The sequence below is a fragment of the Microtus oregoni genome, unplaced genomic scaffold (genome assembly GCF_018167655.1).
Source record: "Microtus oregoni isolate MIOR12 unplaced genomic scaffold, Mior012 000032F_ref0000030, whole genome shotgun sequence".
NCBI classification, from domain to species: Eukaryota; Metazoa; Chordata; class Mammalia; order Rodentia; family Cricetidae; genus Microtus; species Microtus oregoni.
Genome location: NW_024543091.1, coordinates 4797542 through 4818701, shown reverse-complemented (window position 1 = coordinate 4818701; position 21160 = coordinate 4797542). Strand labels below are relative to the sequence as shown.

Sequence of the window (21160 nt, the reverse complement as noted above, 5' to 3'; positions counted from 1 at the left end):
CAAGAAAAATAAGTACTTTAGTCAAAAGAGAAAATATCACTCTGAAATTCGGCACACAGGATGGCCTCAAAAAGAAAACTAGCTTTGCCTTTTGGATCTCTGAAGATTAAATATACAGATATAGATATGATATTTATTAATATCCCAGATGCTGACAACGGAAAAGAAAGCAGCTCTCCATAAAATTATTAAAGAAAACGAGTAAGCTTTCCTAATGCTAATATATAAAGAACTTACCACACAAAAGAAATGACCATTAATGACATAGGATAGTTTCTTGGGAGTAAAGAAACTTGAAGATACGGCAGCAGAAGAAGGTACCACTTTAGCATAACTCAAAAAACAAGGAAGGACAGAACTACTTTTTCTATAGTAGTCTAGGACATTAGCCAAACAGCATATGCCAGAACGGAAAAACTGTTAAATATAAATGTCACGACTCACAATTTAAATGTCCAGTACTTTTATAGGCAAATAAATGCTACACAAGCTTACAAGAAACTAACCACATGAACTACAACAACAACAACAAAAAATCTCTAAGAGAATCTCATATAAAACTTTAAGAAACTGTCTAAGCCATGATTAAGATGTTTTAGTACTTAGTTCACTCAGGAAAAAGGCAAATGCTTCTGGAACTATATATTTTTATGGAAGAGATGTGAGTGTAGTTACACTTAGCAACAAAAAAGGAAACCTCCATGAGCATGGCATCCTCTCTGGGTATCTAAGTAATCTTGTACTGCATTTAATTTGGTGGCGTGAGTAGGGTGGGAGTTACTCAAGTTTACATGTATAATCTATGAGTGTGCTCATATAGTTAGTAGATGCCTAGAAAAATATTTTGATTGAATCAGAAGTCATAAAGCTCTAAAACAACAATAATACAAGTTCTCTGTCCTACATAGCACTGCGCTTGAAAAGCCATTGAGGTCAGACATTTGGCAAGGGACTTCCTGCAGGAAGGCCTGAAGAGCCTAATGTGAGAAGCTATGAAAGGAATTGCTAGAGACCCAAGGATGTTGGAAATGACAGAGCAGTGGGTTATTGCCAAATGGAGTAACAAATGGGGACTAGTACTAGTCCAAGAGGGATAAGTGTGTTGTGGTCGGCAAAGCTGAAGGAACAGAACCATGTATGTCCTTTGACACGAGACATGGAGCTAAAAATTTGCAATTTGTCCTGCTGGGTTAATGTCTTGCTATGGCTCAGTATTTCCTCACTATGCTCTGATTCTTCCTTTTGAAATAGTAATGTATATTTTGTGCTATTTTATGTTGGAAGTATATAATTTGCTTTTTTATTTTACAAGGCGTTATAATTAAGAGACTGTTGTCCTGAGTTTCAAAAGAGATTTTAAAATTTTAAACAGTCATAAGTAGAAGACTCTGGGATTTCTGAAGTTGGACTGGATGAATTTTTTATTATGATATAGAAACAAGTCTATGGAGGATAGGAAGTAGAATGTGGTGATCTGAATAAAAATGATTCCTGTAGGCTCTTAATACAAGGTTCCCAGTTGTTATAACTGGGAAAGATTAAGATATGTAGCCTTGATGGAGGATGTATATCACTAGGAGTAGATTTGAGGTTTCAAAATTCAGTGACACTCCCAGATAGTTTGTATTTCTTCCTCCCCCTTTCTCCTTTCCTCCTCCTATCACTCTTCCTCCTGCTTGTGGATCATATGTAAGCTCTGGGCTTCTGTCTAGCACTATTCCTGTCTACCTGCTGCCAAGTTCCTTGTCATGATGGTCATAAACTCGCCCTCTGAAATGCTATCATCAACTGCTTTCTTCTTTACACTGTCTGGGTCATAGTCTTTTACCACAGCAACAGGAAAGTAACTAAGAGACTATCCAAGTTGCATCTTTTTTTATAAAGTGTATTATGACTAACTCTGTAAAAACAACGACAACAAAAAATAATTCTCCATGAAAAGGATCTCATGTTTTAAACCTGTCAAGTTTGTTTATTTATTTATTTATGTATTGCCCCCCACTCCTGCTCTACACAGAGACAGGATTTTTCTGTTAAACAGTCCTAGCTGTCTGGAACTCATCTGTAGACCAGGCTAGCCCTGAACTCACAGAGTTCCGCCCATCTCTGCCTCCGGAGTGCTGGGATTAAAAGCTTGTGCCACCACCCAGCCAGTCAAGGGATTTATAAGTAAAAGTTTGAATATATATGTGTAACTATGAAGGAATGAATCTTACAAAACAAACAAGCAAATAAACAAAAACAAATAACTGTATTTGTAAAAGGAATATATGTCTATAAACATGTGAGCCCTATATACTACCTAACAAAAATAAGTCAACATAAAAATTAATAATGTATATGATTTCTGCTTTGTATTTCATGTTATAATAAAACAGTCACACACAACAAAGCAATGACAATATTTTAAAGCCAAGTAAGACTTCTTCCAGGTGAATCATTCCTCTAGTCTTCAAATATAATGACCATAAAACAAAACTCCCATACATTAAACAGTAAACAAAAAAACTAATAAAAGACATAATCAAAATTACTATATTCTGCTTTTTAAAAGTAGATGAGGATTATATTATAATAGTGTCCCCCTGATTAGAAAATACCATGTGACTAAGTCTTAAAAGTATTTTTAGGAAATGAGTATTAAACCCTTGTTAATCGAAGTGGAAGATCAAGAAGAACTCTCTAGTAATGGGAAATAATAATCTCCTAGCTCTGTTTAAGAATAGAGAGCAGTGAAACAGCCATTGAGAATCCTACCCAGTCCTAAAATCATGATGTTTCAATGGGGTTATTCAAACACCTAGATAAATCTGAACAAGAATTATATAAAAAGAACTAAAATGCAGACTAAAACTATAAGGTCTAATACCAACTGGGATGAAAAACATACTTCTAGAAGACCTCAAAACAAACACAGAGATGAAACACATGAAGTAGCGCATACATAAATCACCCTATTAAAGAAGCACACCAACTCTGTGACCAGGGCCACTTTGCTTTGCTCATTTAAATATTTTCATTCTTTAAATGGACACCTAGTTGGAAGGGAGCACTGAGCTAGAAAACATTCCAATACCTTCTTTATGATAGACTTATATCCGAAATATCATATAATAGAGAGAACTTATATTTAGAAAAACATCCTTTGTGTATAATGAACCTTTGGAATAAGGCAACACTGGGAAAAATAAGAATGAACCAATACTACATAGGCTAGTAATATGAGTCAGTGGGCAGAGAGGCTTGGCATCAAGCCTGATGACCTGAGTTTTATCCCCAAATTCAACATTGTGGAAGGTTAAGAACCAACTCCACAAAGTTGTCCTCTGACCTACACCTACACACCTATCTACACACACTTAATAATAAAAGACAGTTTTAAAAAATTCTTCAAATTTACTGAACAGAACTTCCAATCATTTCTGTAACTTAGAGAATATATTAAGACATTATCCATATTCTAATGATCTAGTAACTTTCTAAGTACATTAAAAGGCTGGTGCTGTTTTTAATAATTGAAATTAACAAAGCTGTGGTACGATAACTACATATAAACTAAGAGCTTCTTTAAAGAAATTGTGTCAAAGACAAAATTGCAAAGACTGCTATGGGAGAAACTAGTGAAATAACTACTATATAAAACAGAACAATTTATTATATAAGAATGATTTTGAAGAATCAGCTTTAGAAGCTCATCAAAATTAAAATATTATAAAAGTAAATAAGTCAGCTCCAAGTATAATGGAATTCTGTGGGTACTTATTCTCCTTCTCCCAACTCTCTGAAAATGAAATGGTAGTTGTCTTAGACACCTTGGAGATTTTGATCTCTTCTCCTGTCCACTCTGCTAAACAGGAGAGTTTTAAAAAATTTAGTTCTAAACTCTTTATACCACTATATTTCCACCTCTATGAAGAAACAATTACAGATGGCACACTTTAAACTATCTGTTCTGAACCCCTAGAATCTCTAGTCACAGTAGCTCCAAAAGCTGGCTGAAAACTTCCAGAATAGGAAGTCTAGAAGAAATAAACATGAACTTAAAAAAAAAAAATCTGTTCTCTTCACTGTCTTGAACTTCTGTTAATAATGCCATTGTGGTCAGAGTAACTCAAGCTTAACTATCTGAATGCATGTAATGAATCTTTCCTCCCTGTCATTCCCCTGCCAATCAACACTCAGGAAAAAAAAAAGTGTTACATATGACTTTTTCACTCATAAATTTCCTAATACTTACCCACATAACATTTTATCTCTAAATAACTAAACTAGTCCTCCCAAAATCTACTTAATTTCATACTTGAAATACAACCTCTTACAACAAAACTATTGTAACCTTGGCTTTTAGGCTGTATTTATGAAAACCACTACTACAATGTTTCACTGTTTTAATTTACAAGACAACTTCAGGCTCTTTTTTTTGTAATCTCCCTTAGCTTATGGCTTCAGCTCACTAACCATTATTTGTAAATAAGTCTATTATAAACTTTCTACATTATTTTATCAACACTTTTACTTTAAGATTTATTTTTTCTATGTATATGAGTGCTCTAATGACTTTAGGCCAGAAGAGAGCCTCAGATCCCACTATAGATGGTTGTGAAGTCACCATGTGAGTACTGAGAATTGAACTCAGGACCTCTGGAAGAGCAGTCAATGCTCTTAAAATCCAAGCCATCTCACTAGTCCACTTATTTTTTTATATGATTGATTCTTTCTTATTGACTTTATATTTATTTAACCTTCCATACAGTTCCAGTTTATTCTCATAAACAAAACTTGGACCAACCAGCCTGAACTGACCACTGTATCTTCACATGTAGCAACTGTTTCTTCTAATATGTCTTGCTTTTACTTGACATCAATATTTATCATTTCAATCATGTTTTAGTTCTACACGTTAACTACTTGCTAAAGACAGCCATGTCTATCATTTTGGGGAGGTTGATAATTTATAACCACAAAATACATACTTAAATATTTGCTAATCAAAATACCTTCAACTTCATTTTTACATCATAAATTATACACCTATTTAAGTTGCTCAACAGTATGACAAAACTGAAAACTAATATTTATGCCAACAAAAACTAATTTATAATTTTTTTTGTACCAAGACAAAGATGAAAGAATAAGAGTCTGGAAAACTTGAAAATAAGAATAATTATATATACTGAGAAAAGTGATACTAATTCTATTACCAGAGACAATGGGAACAGAAACTACAAGCATTGAGAATGTTTTACACAGAGACTGTAGATATGTGATACTATCTTACTAGACAGTGAGAAGAAATGGAAAATGAAAAGGGGCAGGGCGAACAAACTTGAATTCCCAATTTTGAAGAGGTTAACATGAAAAACTATGGCTATTTTCAGCTAGTCTCTTTTCTAGATATGTACAACTACAATTACTTAAAACGAAGGTCACACTGAGAACATACTAATATCAAAAGTATGCATTTACAAAAATTCTGAGTGGTTTATTGGCAGCCTCTACTCATTTGAAATGTTGCAAGGAGAAATACATTGTTCTGGATTAGTGGACACTGGAACATTTTTTAAAGACTCTTAAGTAAAGAACAGTTAAGAGAACAATTATAAAAATAAAGAAAACTTTATTAAATAAAATCTCTTATTTGGAATCTACCCATGAAAAACAAAAGCAAAGCAGATTATCAAACTCAGTATAAAACAAAAAGCATTTGCTAATGAGACATACTGTATTTTTTTCAATTAAAATAAAAACCAGGTAAGAAGCAACAAACTACAGCTTTTGAATATCCCGACAAAAACAAGAAAATACGAAATAAAAACCAGTGAGGACTAGGAGATGTGAACAGCAAACGAGATAAAGCAGAAGCAACAAAGACACAAGAACAATCTAACACAGGGCCTCCAGATTCAACTCTGAACACTGCTAACTTATTACTTAATATATATTACTTGTATAACCTATATATTAACGTACACTAGCACAAAGAATGCAAAAGTGAAGAAGTCTTAAGTCTTTAAAATCAAAATCGATTCACAAATTTAATTCTAGTTACAATGTCTAACAATTTAGTGGAAAAGGAAGGCCAAAACCAACTTTTGTTTTTATTTTTTTAAAGGATCGTTTAAGCTTTCAGTAAACTTCAAACCTGCCTATTTCTTTCTAGGATTGTGAATGACACAAATTTTAGTACAGAGAATATATAGCACACATTTTCAAGTTATTTCTACAAACAACTGCTTTTAAGCATTTAATTGGCATTTAGACATTGTAGTTCAGAAAACTAATAAAACATCTACAAAGACATTTTACTCATGTCAACGCCAAGCAAAACCATGACTTACTAAAACTATATACAATTTGTTTCAAGTGTTCATAATATACACAACATGTTTTAATAAGCTGCCCAAGTATATAGCACCTTTCCTTGATTATTTAAGATTATGCAAGAACTGTTCAAGCTGAAACATTAAGTACTAACATGGTTTCAAAACTTACAAGACAAGAATAAAGTACAAATTCTAGAAACTGAGCGTCTTTCTAAGGAATAATGTCTGAATGTGCTAATTTCTTTTACAATATTCTCTAAGTTTCTTGCTTCCCCAGAGGAAGAAAAGATAGAACAAATGGGAAAGCAGTAAGGGAGGAGAGGAGTGAAGGCTGTTTCCATAAACGCCATGAGACAACAGAGTAGAAGAGCTGACAGCAATGTGTTTCAGCCTTTTACCAAGCATATCACTTATTATATTCTTGTATATCTCAGAATTAACAGAAACAAACCCAGAGCCTGCCTCACAACTGTTTTTATCATTCAGGTACTCTGAAAAGAAGAGCTGGTAATAAAAATAAGACAAGTTAACACCAATATTATTTTCTGAAATACCATGAGCACTAGGAGAATTCAGTTATACGACTTCAAAGTGAAATCAGTTACAAATTATTAAGCATAAAACAAAGTAGAATTTCTCAATCCCAAACCTTTTGTTTTGTTCACAAATTTAAATAGTTCTAAAATAAAGCAAGAACTTTTGGAAAAAGTCTTAATTTAACAGAAAAAAAATGCTTACTTGAATGCTGACTATTGGTGCTTATTAAAATATTGTCTCTTAATACAGCTATTTAAGTTTTATTAAAATAACAACTATATCTCAAGCATATACACTGAAAAATTCAACTTTTTACTTGAAAAACTTTAATTATACAGGATTTTAATTACTTAAGATTCTAAGAACAGACTTCTAATTATGCTAATTGGCCAAGTAAAGAAAATAATGAGTTATTCATAACACTGAGTTACTTTTTAGATTAATTCCATTATCTTTCAAATATATATGTATTTAGACATGAACCCAATTATTCAAAAAGCAGAGACTAATGCTGAAACAATATTATAAAAATATACTTAACAATAATGGGGGGTTGTTGTTGCAGTGACAGTACTGTGCCCAATACTTTGGGCATGTCAAGTAAACATTTACAAACACTTACTTTTAAGTACTTGTATAATCTTGTATATAATCTAAATGTTAATTCTTTTAAAGTCATTGCTTTCTTATTTCTAGCTGTTGGAGCAATGGTGAGTTTACTTACTCATTTTATAAGCTTCAATTTTTGAAATTCTTCAAATACTAATATAAGCATTCAGCATTTCTAAGACTAAATTGTAGTACTGAGAATTATTCATTCTCAAATTCTAAAAATATGACAAATAATTCACTAAATTCAACTGTGATTTAGGATGATACATACATTCAATTTAACATCAGAGATTTCATTTGGACTCATCAAAGCTTTGTGGTATTTAACAACTCTGATTAGTTACACAAAGCCAAATAGAAAAACTGAGGCCACAACTCAACAATGGGATGAGTGAACATTAAGACCATCAGCTGCTATTTCATCCAAAGTTTTTAAAGTCTTAAAATTTAAAGTTTTTAAAATCTTAGTAAAAGTGTTGGATGCTTTCACAGGCTATTAAAGAAAAAAAAAAGAGCAATGAAGTGAACACAAAAGACCAAAAAGGACATATGGTAGTCACATAACTGACAAAAATTTTGAAGATCACAGAAGAGCCACTCAGAATTTTATCACTGTTAAACTTTATCAATTCTAGACACATCACTAGCTGGGATTAACTGGTAGTTGCTACACAATGATATTGAAAATTTCTCAGCTACCACCCTGATTATATTTAGTATTAAGAATACATTAGTAATAGTCTTATAAAACCTGAAAATCTAATACTTAATATATGATCAAAGGAAAGCTGAGCAAAGTTTGTAATGAATACTTTCTCCATGAAGTTGAAATAAAAATTACCCTTCTTATGAAAGGTTTCCATAAAGCTGCACTTTGGTAGGGTTTGCTAAGGATACTTAAATCTAATAAAAATCATTTAAAAACTAGAAACCACTAAAAAACCATTTAAAATTAAAGGTGATCTTGTTTTTACTGAGACAAAAGGTAGCGCATGCTCTGTAACTCTATGTAACAAGGATAATTTTTTTAGTTTGCTTTTCTCAGTTTGAAAATACTAATAATCATTACAGAAAATTTTTTAAACCACCCTTAGGTTTTACTATTTATTGTAGACAGAAAGAACAGAAAAATCTCCTCATCAGAACCTTTAATTAAATAAACTTCCTTGTCTTTCCTTCTTAACTTAAAAACATGTAGTCTCAAATAGTCCAGACTAGCCTGGAGCTCACTATGTAGCTAAAATGACCGTCAACTCTTTATCCTCATGATTTCATCTTCTAAGTGCTAAGAGTACTAGGGTGGACCACCACACACTGCTTCAAAAATAAATTTTACAATAATTAAGGAATTTTAAAAATCAGATTCCTGGTTATGTAACTAATCTGTAACAGCAGAACCAGAAAAATCAGTAAATATGAAAGTGCTGCAATCCTTAGGTCTCCTGAAAGGGTGTTAGTTTATTTTCCAAACTTACCTGATGAGGGAAAATTCAGAAGCAGTGTTTAATTTACCAAAAATTACTCTTCATTTTTTTAGAGCAGTGTAAGAATGCTCTTTGGAAATATAAATTACTAAGTGGAACCACTAATGTGTGTACAGTCACAATTAAGGACCAACTGGGAAACAAACGATCAACTTCCTTATTCAACAGAGATGTTTAGAAAAGGAGCAATCCAGAAATAAGAAGATAGAAAAAAGACAATCTACCACATTTAAAAATTTACTTAAAAAAAAAAACTACATAATCACAAAGGAAATCCATTCATCACTAACAACTAAGCAAAATAGTAATTTTCATAAAAATGGGAATTGTACAATTCTTATTTCTGACCTTATCCACACTAAGGATCACCCATGGTGAAGGCCAAAGTTAGTCACTTCAATAATAAAATTTCTTTTTAATATTATAATCAATCAAGAATAGCATTCACTGTCATTCTATCTCTTCATAAGCGAAATATCTCACAAATAACTAGGACACATGCACACATGTGCGGCTCCAATGAAGGAAAACCTACAGGCCTTGCACTTGTTGAGGAAATACTACCATCAGCTATATTCCCAGCCTGAAAATAACTAAAATATACAGTATATGGCAATTCTGATTTTTATTAGTTTGCTAATTATATCATGACTTATAAAAGATTTCTGCTGTTAAAAATCTCTCCTCTCGTTGTTAACTGGAATCTCAATTATAGAGTAAATGACTGCAAGGTGCAGTATTTAAGAACCCCTTTTATTTCATACACTGGTGAAAGGAGGGCAAATACTGGCTAGCTATGTATATATGTAATCAAACCAATAATTTAAATGTTCAATAAAAATATGCAAAATGCACATAAGAACACAGTGTGGAGGCAAAAGGCATGGAGCCAAAATAAACATCTAGCACACTATCAATTTGACCAAAATTAAGAACTACATAATTCTTTGGCTTCAATTAAACAAAAAAAAAAAAAAAGAAAAAGAAAAGAAAAAAAGAAGCCAATCAAAATGCAACATGAAGATTTATTTATAATTTACCCACACTGGTTTTCAAACACATTTTCTTTCGCATAACTTCATTTACATGACTTACTGATCAAACTTTCACGGATAAAAGTAAACCACTTAGCAGAATACACAGGCATTATAAAATGAACAACTAATTATTAGTATCTCAATATAGAATAAATAATTCCTTATTTGTAGACCTTTAAAGTCAAAATAAGGCATCAACTTTTCAAATGGATTTCGCTTGTGATATGCAGAACACCTCTGTCAAAATATCTTCCACATCTTTAACAGGTATTAAGCAAGAAATATAATTACCATGTTGAAATAAGATCGAACTTTGACTCCTCTTGCTAGATCCCACACTATCACATTTCCATCATGACCAGCAGAAAAGAGAACTCTAGGATCAAATGGGTGTGGCTCAAGAACAAACACCTCATCTTCATGACCCTGAAATATTTTAAAGTAGCAAAACAGATATAAATACATAAAAGTATACAAGAGAATGACAATGTTTCTAGAAATCATTATTAAATTGGCAAAAACTTCAACTTTACCATGCCTAAAAAATAACAGACTATGCTAATATAATAGCACTGTTCATGGTTTAGGTATTATTACTAATACTCGAGAATACAATTAATGTTTTCCTATACAACAAACACATCAAGCATATCCAAGTCATGCTGCTTGCATTTTTTACATTATTCCCAGTTACCTATCAAGTTCAGTTACCCAAACAAGCAAGAGGTTTTAGATAACTTATCAGCTTTATTTATCTATTTAGACTACATTCTAAAATCGGCCTCAGTAATACTAAAAGTTCGGTTTTGTTTCTCACCATTAGTACATGAATCAGCTGACCAGTGTAAGAATTCCAAACTTTCAGAGTCATGTTATTAACTGCTGTTATAACTGTATTGTCATGTCGATCCCAAGCAACCATAGTTACTTTCAGTTTTGTGATTTTGTCTTCTATCCCTTGAAGATTTTGGCTGAAAAAGAAAAGTTTATTGTTTACACTGATGCTATTAAAATACAAGACAAAAGTAAAATGTGTTTTGATTTACACTTTACAGTTATTAACATGAGTAGTTATCATTATGATTGAAAACAGTTGAACTGATATTATTGCACGGATTTAGGAAAACCAAGATTTCCACAATTATAGCATCCATAAACCATAAGGAACAGTAAATGACCTTGAGGGAAAACCACTGCTGTAATTATCTATGTATGGTCTACCATTTTATGCCATGTTGCTCATTGTCCCACCTTCTACTTGCTACCATGGTATCCTAACTACCCTGTTCTCCCATCCACTGAGACTATACATAAATACAAGTAGAGAGCAACAATCAAACAGCAAAACTAAAACAACAGTTACAACATGTATCATAACTTTTCTTGGCTGAAGAAACCCACTGGGTATAAAAAGTCAACCTTTTAGGGGCCTTAGTCGGTAGGGCACTTGCATAATAACATGCGGGAAGTCTTGGGGAAGATCCCCAGCACAGCAATAAAACCATGGGTGGTGCCACCTGCCTGTAATTACAGCAACAGCAGGTGGAGTGATGGAGGCAGGTGGATCAGGAATCCAATCCTATCTCTGAGTACAAAAAAAGTTCAAATCAACCCAGTACATGATACATGAGATCAAGACTCAAAATCACAAACCAGACATGAAGCATAAGATACTCTGGTTGCAAACTTTTTTATCTCCTTAATAAAACTGAACTAAAAAATTAATTCAGCAGGTCTTGATAATCACGGTAATCAGATAGTTCACAAAAATCAGCACTGTTCACCTCCAAAAAAGTACCTCTAATTACTGAAAAAAAGTAACCACCTTAGCATGGTATACACCTTTATAAGCAAATGTCATTCCAACCTGCAACATTATAATATTAAATAATCTATACAAAATGAATCAAGCTTGATCTCTTACCCTGCCGGACGAGTAGCCATATCTAACAAAATGCTTTTCCATTCTCTTCGTTTAAATTGCCAAATTCGTGCTGTCCCATCACGACTACCACTTACAAACCTGTAAAAACAACAACAAATGTCCAATCCCACCAATGGCAGGGAAGGATCACAGAAGCTCTCTCAAAATGTACTTTCACCCAAATTCTCTTTTTAAAGGACATTTTTATTTACAAAATATTCCAATGTAACAGAAATGGTTCTATCTCTATGAATTTAAGAACTCCCAAAAATTTATGAGCTTGTAAAACCATTTTAATAGGTCATGAACAAGCTAATAAAAACAACTCTCAAAATGATCAAAGACAACAAACAGAATTACTATTTTCCAATGGAAAAAAAAATTGCTCCTCAGTATCAAAGACTTTGATCTGTTCTATTCAAGATGCCAAGAAGAAGCTTTATTTTCTTTTAAATCCAGAATAGGAGAATATTTACGGAAAAACATCTTTTTAACATCCAGGAATGTCCCAAATGTAATGTGATAAATTTCTAGTTTTTAATCAAAGGCTTCTCTCCTGATAGATGGGAAAGACAAAGGTATGGATTAAAAAACAAAACAACTTTAATGGAAGTCAAGAGTTTGAGCTTATTTTTGCTCTCAAAGTTAATGACAACAGATCCGCCTGGACCAAAGGTCAGAGAATTTAAGTTTATTCCTTCTATCATGTTAATAAAGTCTGTTGCCCGCCCCCACCCAAATAACAAAAAAAAAAAAAATCCTCCTATTATTAGAAAAGTATCCAAATAACTAACACTATGGCATATTGGGTAAGAAGGTTATGTTTTTTCTTCGAGAATGAATAACTTCTACACAACTAGAAATCTGACTACAATTATCTTTATCTTCTAATTTTAAAGTTGCAGTTAAATTAGATAAACATATTTTACCTGTTACTAGTATTGGAAAACTGGATACTATCAACTTTGTCCTGTATAAAAAGAAAAAATAAAGCAAAAGCTGAATACAAACTTGATTCAGTTAAGATTGTACCCATCTATATCCTTCACCATACTCACAGTATGAAACTCCAATTCTGATATTTTCTCTGGCTGACCTGATCCAAAATAATAAACTCGAATAATATGGTCAGTGCTTCCAGTGGCCAAAAACATTCCACCTATGAAGAACAACAGCACACTTTTATAAGTGAATCCACATGATACTATTAACTTTGCTAAGTCTTTTCACCTCTTACCCACCTATCAAACTCCTATTCTATAACTACCTCAGTAACATGCCCACAAACTCTACAATAATACGAGCCTGTTCTCAAAATTCACTTATTTCAGTATACTATAGCATATATATTTTACTTAGAAAAAAATCACTGCTCGTATGACAATTTTATTCATCTCGAGAACAATACTCTCACAACATCAAATTGTTATACACACTAAAACATTTTAAGTACTTTTGATGAATGATCCACTTAATGGAGCCTTAAAAACAACAATGTACCTTTAGAAAAAGAGCATGAATTCACAGTATGAAAATAAAATACCTAAGAAGAGCCTATGTTTGTCTATGTTTTGGTCTAACTAGAATAAACACTTGTCTTGATCGCAGCAGCATGTGTTTCTGTCCTTTACCCTCAGTCCATACGCTACCTACAATTATCAAATGAACAAGGGTAGATAAAAACGGTGGGGGGAACAGATACTGGGAACATTGCATACCAATCTATTCACCCAATTTTCATTATCAATTCACTTTAAATACTTAGGATATAAAATCTGCTGGTAACCATTTAAAAATACTACTACAGAAGACTAATTAGAACAATATTCTAGAACAAAATATTTTCCTAATTTTCTTTCTTCCTAATGCACAATTTAAAGTTGAAAACTAAAAGGGTAAGCAATCATACCAGCGCTGAATGAAGAACAGATCATCTGAACTCCAGGTCGAGGGCGCTCTGTAAATTTTGTAGGTCTTGGACTTTAATTAAAAAAAAAAATCATTTAAAAGTCTTAATGAAACACAAGAAGTAATTCCATCTAAAAATTGATTTTAGAAAAAAACTAAATAGGTAACAGATGGCTATCTTCCTAAAAACAATGCCAAAATCAAAATACTATCAGCAGACAAGTAAAATTCTAGAGATAAATTCCATAGTACTTTCTGATACATACATCAATTACTACACTGAACAACCCTAAATTATTTTAGAAGTGAATTATACCCACTTTTAATTAACTTCAACAATTTTCATAAGATAGAATAGCAACATACAATTATATAAGGAAATAAATTAATGATAAAAATGAACGCACTGGTAAAATAGGTGTTACCTCTGTGGTTTATATGTATTATATTATATAACTTTTCATGTTTAACGTTGTATGTGCTTGGGTGGGAGAGGTGGCTATGAACAGGTATACAACCCATGAATGTATGTGTGTGGAAGCCAGAAGCTGACAATATGCATCTTTCTCAATGACTTCATCTCATTTTTGAGACAACGTCTGTTAGTATATTAGATCTCACAGATTGGCTGATTTGGATAGCCAGCAAGCCCCTGTCACCCTCCTATCTCTGCCCCAGCACTATTCCTGGTCCCTGAGGTAAGAGATGTGCATCTATGTATAGTTCTTGACAGTGTGATGGGGCTCCAAACTAAGGTTCTCATGCCTGCATAGCAAACACTTTACCAACTAGGCCATCTACCGAGTTCTTGTTCACCTTCTAATACATCATGACAAAATATTCTTCCACAACACAAGAATTTACCCTTATACTAAAGTAAATCTGAATGCAATATGACCCATGTTAATAGTACAATTCCTTCAAATAATAGATTATATTCAACTATATTTATACTAGTTACAACTACACTGAAGATGTTTTAGGCTATTAACTTTGACAGGTTTAGTTTCAAGTAACATTATAGATTTAAAGTATGACAATAACTCTAATGGAGGCTGAAGCAGGATGACTACTCAAAGCTGAGGCCAGCCTGGGTTCCATGAGTTCAGGCCAACATGGGTTACATAGTGAGAGCCTATTTCCAAAAAATGGCACATAAAGCAAAGTACTACCTGGAACCAACTTTGAGAAATGGTTTTTAGCTATAAGAAAACCATTTAACCTTGCTTTTCTTCAGCGTTCTTAAAAGAGAGAAAAAAAAAAAAAGAAAGAAATTGTTCTGCCACCCTGGTCTTTCAGTAAACTAAAAATTAAAAAAAAAATAGATGTACTTAATTTGCATGAGTATTCTGCCTCTTAATCATGTATATCCACTATCATATGTGTGCCTGACGCTTATGAAGGTCAGAATTGTGCACTGGATTCCCCAGAACTGGAATTATAAGTGTTCTTAATTGCTGAGCCATCTTTCCACCTCTACAAACCAAGACATCAACAGAAAACGAAAGCAGAACTTTGAAGTGGTACCATACAACATGTTATCGAAACGTAGCATAATGAAACTTTAGCTCTTTCCCTAAATCTAAAATAAAATTTAATGTTTAGAGTCAGTAATGTAATTTAAATTATTCTAAAGAATAGTATTAGCAATGCTAATATGTTCTCAGCACAAAATTAAGCTACTGAGACAAAATTATATGGTATGCACAAGGAAGACATATATAAATAAATAAAAACATATATCCTTTAAAGAAACAACTAGGCTCAAGACAAAGATAACTAAAATCAGTAAGCATGAGGGGGAAAAAAACTGAAGCATGAAAAAAATGGTGAGGCATAAAAATGAAAGGGATTAGTGGAAAAAGCTTATTTCTTTTATTTACTCAAAGAAAAAAGTAAATATATTCCCTTTGTGGACTATCTTTTAAACTTTCAATGATTAAACACACTTATTTTATCAAATAAAATAGCAACTGACTTTATTTTAAGAGTTCCAGCATCCCAAAGCCAAAAGCAAATAGTGCCGTCCGCCCCAGTAGAAGACAGGTATCTCTTTGAGCCACTGCACAATGGTGAGAACTGAAAAGCAATCACAGGGCAAACAGTCTTTACAAAAACAAAGACAGTCCAAATAACAAAACTCTCCCTACAAACCAAATTATTAGAAACTAATAGTAACCAGAAAACACAGAATGAATCAAATTCATGATTGCTACTACATCACAAGTCCATACAATTCATAAAGCAAGAATACTTTCCTGTTTTACCTTAAAGTTACATCATAACTGACTTCATAAAACTTAATTAAATTTTAAGCAAAAAAGGTTTAAAAGGGTTTAAAACAATTACCTGTAGTGATGTAATGGATGCACTGTGTCCCTGAAGAACAGCCAACGGTGCACAAGTCCGAAGACACCAGACACGGATCATTTTATCACAACTTCCAGCTGCTATCATAGTATTCTCATAGTTAACAGCCATGTCTGATATTTCAGCAGCATGTCCTCTTAAAGTAGCTAGCAATCTTCCATCGTCTGTGGCCCAGATTTTCACAAGACAATCATCAGAACCCTTGAAATTAGAATAGACACATTGATAGAAATAATCTTATAAATAATAATTCAACTTGTAATATAAAAAAATGAGTTATGTCCATATATCAACAACTGCATTTTAGGCACTGAAAATCAGAAAATCTTAAGTACTATTCTTCTTCCCAAATTCCTTTTCTATTAAATCATTCAATAATTAAAATCTGTGTAAACATAAGTAATAAGAAAAGACAGGCATAGGCAATAACTGTCATGCATCAATGGTTCTATTTACAACTACCTGGTCCACCTCCAATCTTACAAAAGAATTTGAATTTCTACAGTAATAAGACTTAATTGCAAAACAAATATATTATACACCGGTTCCTAATATCATATATCCCATTTTGCTATACAAAATTAAAAGATGGTAATTTGGGAAAGCTTCTAGAAAGTCAAAGTGTAACAAACAAGTTTACTATCACTGATCTTCAGCTAAAATTATATAACATCAGCTAAACCATTGTTCAGAAAAAAGGTTTCAATAACCACATAAATTACTTATTTAGCTTAAATTAAGTAAGAACTTTTTAAGGAAATTATTCATAGAAAATTCTTTATCTAGTAATAAATATTATAATTTCACAATCCAAAACAGAGATAAGAACTTCTGGGTTCTACTTTTATCTTTTAACATGAAAATCTCAAACATCTAAAACATTATAAACCATGTCATCAATCCTCATATAATGATCCTAGAAATTTAAAACTTATCAGTATTTCTGCTACATTTTCTATACTTTAAGTTAAAATTGAAAATCAATGAATATTTGGCAGGACCTAGTTTACTATGGTTTCATGTAGCCATTCTTCTAAGAACTTCCAGTCTAATGCAAATTAAAAAGCCCAGACCTTTAGATCAGAAGAGAACCTACAAAAGCAAAAAACAAGTTTTCTGCTTCATACTAATAAATACAGATATGAAATGTACATGATCACATACACAGTAGTGAAAGTTAGAAGATGCATATTAATTCAAACTCTGTCAATATACCCTAAAACATTGTCCACTTAAATACAAACTAGCTACAGTTGAGTCCTGAGGCAAACTAGAATAGTTACCAAGTAGCAAGTAGTCTGCACACTAATTTACAGTATAAAGCAATGATGTGAAAAATGAAGAAATATGATGATCTATAATGTGCATCAAGCAGGGGAGTATCAGGACTAGATATATTTTTCAAAGGGTACTACTTTGTCATCATTGTAAATAAGGCTAGAAAACAGGAAATCAGTTCAAAGTTGGTAATCAGTTAAAAGTAAAATGAATTAACTTGTTACTAAAATGGTAAACAGTAAAAAGTAAAATAGTAAGTTGTTACTAGAGCAGAACAGAAAGATTACAAAAAAGTCCATCTGTGCACCTGTGGTAAGAAAATAAGAACAACAGTCTTTGACATCCAAAAACAAATCTATCCTGCCGTCTAGCACAAGTACTTGTTAAATACAAAAAGGCGTTATAACATTCATTTGACTAAGTTCTCTTAATTCCATAAATTGAGTCAACCCATTCACTCCACTCTAGCTTCACTTCCAAAACAGAAAGCAAAGCAATGTCACCACTTTCCATTACCGCTTTTAATAAACAAGTGTATTCAGAACAAACACATATATGCAAAACATGCACAGTCCCTTCCACAAACAAGATGTAACAACTCATTACAAGGCACTCGCCAATTGCATTAGCTCTTGTTAAGTAATACAGAGATGACTTAAAGTACATGGGGAAAGAAACCAAGGTTGTAAACAAATTATATACAATTTTATATAAGCAACTTGAACAAACCATGGAGCCTGGCCATCCACAAAGGACCTGGGGCCTGGAATCAACTCCTTCAAAATATTGAGACAACTGACTGCATTTAGTTCCGACTTGTATTTATCACAAAAACAGAATTTTGTTCCATTTAGAAAATGAGAAAATACAAGCAACTGAAAATCTAAGGTGTGCCTATCAATAGTCACAGGTAGTAAATACAGACAAGAGTCACTCCTGGTCAAATGGCTTGCTCTCTTGTCTCCAGTAACCACCTCATCCTCACAACGCCCCGAGGGTGGCAGGCTTAGAGCTTTATCACCTTGAGGAAATTAAGGCAAGAGAGGTAAGGCATCTTTTCCAGTGTAGAAGGCAGCAGACCTCAGTTCTCTGATCCATCAAACTGTACTGCCTAAATTCTTCCACTAGCTGACCCCACAACAAAGAAGGTAAGGAAAATGTCACTCTCTGTAATGGACAGGAGAATCTCCACTAGTGAAAATACACAACAAGAAGCCTAGCCAGTTTGGATGTTCACCTTCCTAGACCAGGACGGAGGGGGGAGGACTTTGGACTTTCCACAAGGCAGGGAACCCTGACTGCTCTTCAGACTTGAGAGGGAGGGGGAGAGGAGTGGGGGGACGGGGAGGGGAGTGGGGAGGAGTGGGAAGCTGGGAGGAGGCGGAAATTTTTTTTTCTCAATAAAAAAAAAAGAAATAAATAAATAAATAAATAAAAAAAGAAAACAAACAGCTGGGTGAGATGGTGAGTGCCTGTAATCCCAGGACCTGAAACTTCGGAAGCAGGGGGATCAGAAGTTCAGGCCAACTTGGACTCATAAGACCAAGACCAGCAGATAAAGGAATGAGGGAGAGAGGGAGGGAGGACGAGTATGAGCGGCAGGGCTGACGTCCACGTGACTGAAAATGGGAAGCAATAATGAATGAACAACCCATGACTATCCCTCCTCCGCGCAAACCTGGTATGGGACAAGCCCCTCACTGGACAATGAGGAGACAATAGAATAAAATAACTAAGCAAACGGGCTCTGCCCTGGGAGCTTATGGTGCCTTCAGAATCACCAATCTGAACTGTAGCTTTGAGAAGAGCTATGAAGAACTGTGAGCTGCTACCAGAGCCGGCTAACCTGGCAACAGTGTGCTGTGTTATGGAGTAGAGACCTCACTTGGCTGGGCGGTCAAGGAAGACTCCACTAAGGAAGTCAAAGCTAAGTCCTAAAAGATAATGAGGGGAGGGAAACATCCATGGAAACCTTCTGGTCACAAGTGAATTCATGCTGTCACAAGTACAATACTCTGAGTGATTCCAACATAGACTATTTAGTTTATTTTTGTGGTTCCAACAATTAAAACATCACTTAATATAAAAAAATAGAATTTTATGCTAGCATGCATATAACACAAGATAAAAGCAAAAACATATATAACTCTGCTTCCAAATATTGGTATGATTCACTTTGTTCTTATGAATCTGGGTAAGAGTTTGCTTTACACCCCATTAAAATTATTTCCTGTTAACAAACTATGAACACTTTTAGCTTTCTGATAAAAATGTCAGCTTTAACAAAAATAATGGCAACTTGGGCTCCCTCCGACGTCTCACAAATTAAACCCTAAGAAGTCCAATTGTATTCCTAGCTTATTATCTAATAATTTTATCAACTTAATACTACTTTCTTTCCTATTCAAACAAGTACCAATAATAGAAATAAAGTATACTTCCCCTTACATATTTGATATTCAAAGTAATCTTTCTTTTCTCCAATCAAATAACAGAACTTTTAATCACCTACTTTAGGAAATCTCTAATATACTACTCAGGGACCTATCTCTGCTCCTATATAAATCTTAATAGAATTTCAAACAGAACACTAAGTATTCCTAAGCAGATTCTACCTCATGCTTTATTACTTTTGATCAATAATTTCTTTAAGGAAATTTGAAAGAAAAAAATCAACTAGGATCTTTTCAAATGACCATAAAAACAGAAAACAAACAGAAAGGAACATAGACTATTGAGAAAACATTTAACAAGCATGGGTGTAGCCTATATGCATGTTTATATACCCTATTTATGCAGGGTCAGTAGAAGTTAGAAATGAGCATACTGCTTCCTGGAACTGGAGTTATCATGTGGATGTTGGGAATCAAACCCAGATCATCTGGAAGCTCAACCAATGCTTTTAACCACTGAACCATCTCTCCAGCTCTGAGAAAACATTTTTAAAAATACAATAAACTCGAAAAACCAAAAAAAAAAATACAATAAACTATGTGGACAGATACACTTGTGATTTGTGTAATCTCAACATGCGAAAAACAGAAGATGAGCTCAAGGTCAACCCTGGCTACATACTAAGTTTGAGGCCTGCTCAGACTACATGAAACCCTATCTGGAAAAAAACAAAAACAAAGCATGGTAGGCTGGAGAGATGCCTCAGCACTTAAGAGCACTTGCTACTCTTGTAGAGGAGCAGGTCCATATGGTGGCTCATACTGTCTCTAATTCAAGTTCTAAGGACTATGACACCTTCTGACCTTCATGGTACACACCTGGACATACAAATAAATAAGCAAGCAGAAACACTGATATGCTGTAAAAAAGAAAATTACAGACCAAAATGAAAGCATAGATACATAAATGCACTATAAATGTATTCTATTTATTTACTGTTGCTCACCAGGGATTAAACCCAGTGCAAGAAAAGTGCATCACTGCTGAGGTACAGCTTCAATACCTTACACACGTGTTTTACATAACTATGAAAGGTAAGTTGAAAACTGACTAAAAATTATTCTTTAAACAGATCAAATTGTTGATCAGAATTTAAACAAATTTTCTTTTCTTAAGCCTAACTGCAGCACCAAATGATACTGAGTTAACAACAAATCAAAGAGTAAGACATCAGACTCTAACAAGAGGAAAATGTTAAAATCATATTAGGTATTAAACAAGAACAATGTTATA

General features: G+C 33.4%; 1 protein-coding gene across 4 annotated transcripts in view; it reads right to left on the bottom strand.

The window, feature by feature from the left end:
• Nucleotides 1-21160, bottom strand: part of LOC121465938 (pleckstrin homology domain interacting protein) — a 120096-nt gene that overhangs the window by 57576 nt on the left and 41360 nt on the right. For all 4 annotated transcript variants that reach the window (XM_041679361.1, XM_041679362.1, XM_041679363.1 and 1 more), the window contains exons 8-15: nucleotides 16175-16396; nucleotides 15804-15904; nucleotides 13827-13897; nucleotides 12976-13076; nucleotides 12847-12887; nucleotides 11918-12016; nucleotides 10811-10964; nucleotides 10285-10419 (exon numbers count right to left, since the gene is read on the bottom strand). In XM_041679361.1, coding sequence (XP_041535295.1) covers nucleotides 10285-10419; nucleotides 10811-10964; nucleotides 11918-12016; nucleotides 12847-12887; nucleotides 12976-13076; nucleotides 13827-13897; nucleotides 15804-15904; nucleotides 16175-16396 — 924 coding nt within the window. The remainder of the gene's footprint in view (nucleotides 1-10284; nucleotides 10420-10810; nucleotides 10965-11917; nucleotides 12017-12846; nucleotides 12888-12975; nucleotides 13077-13826; nucleotides 13898-15803; nucleotides 15905-16174; nucleotides 16397-21160) is intronic.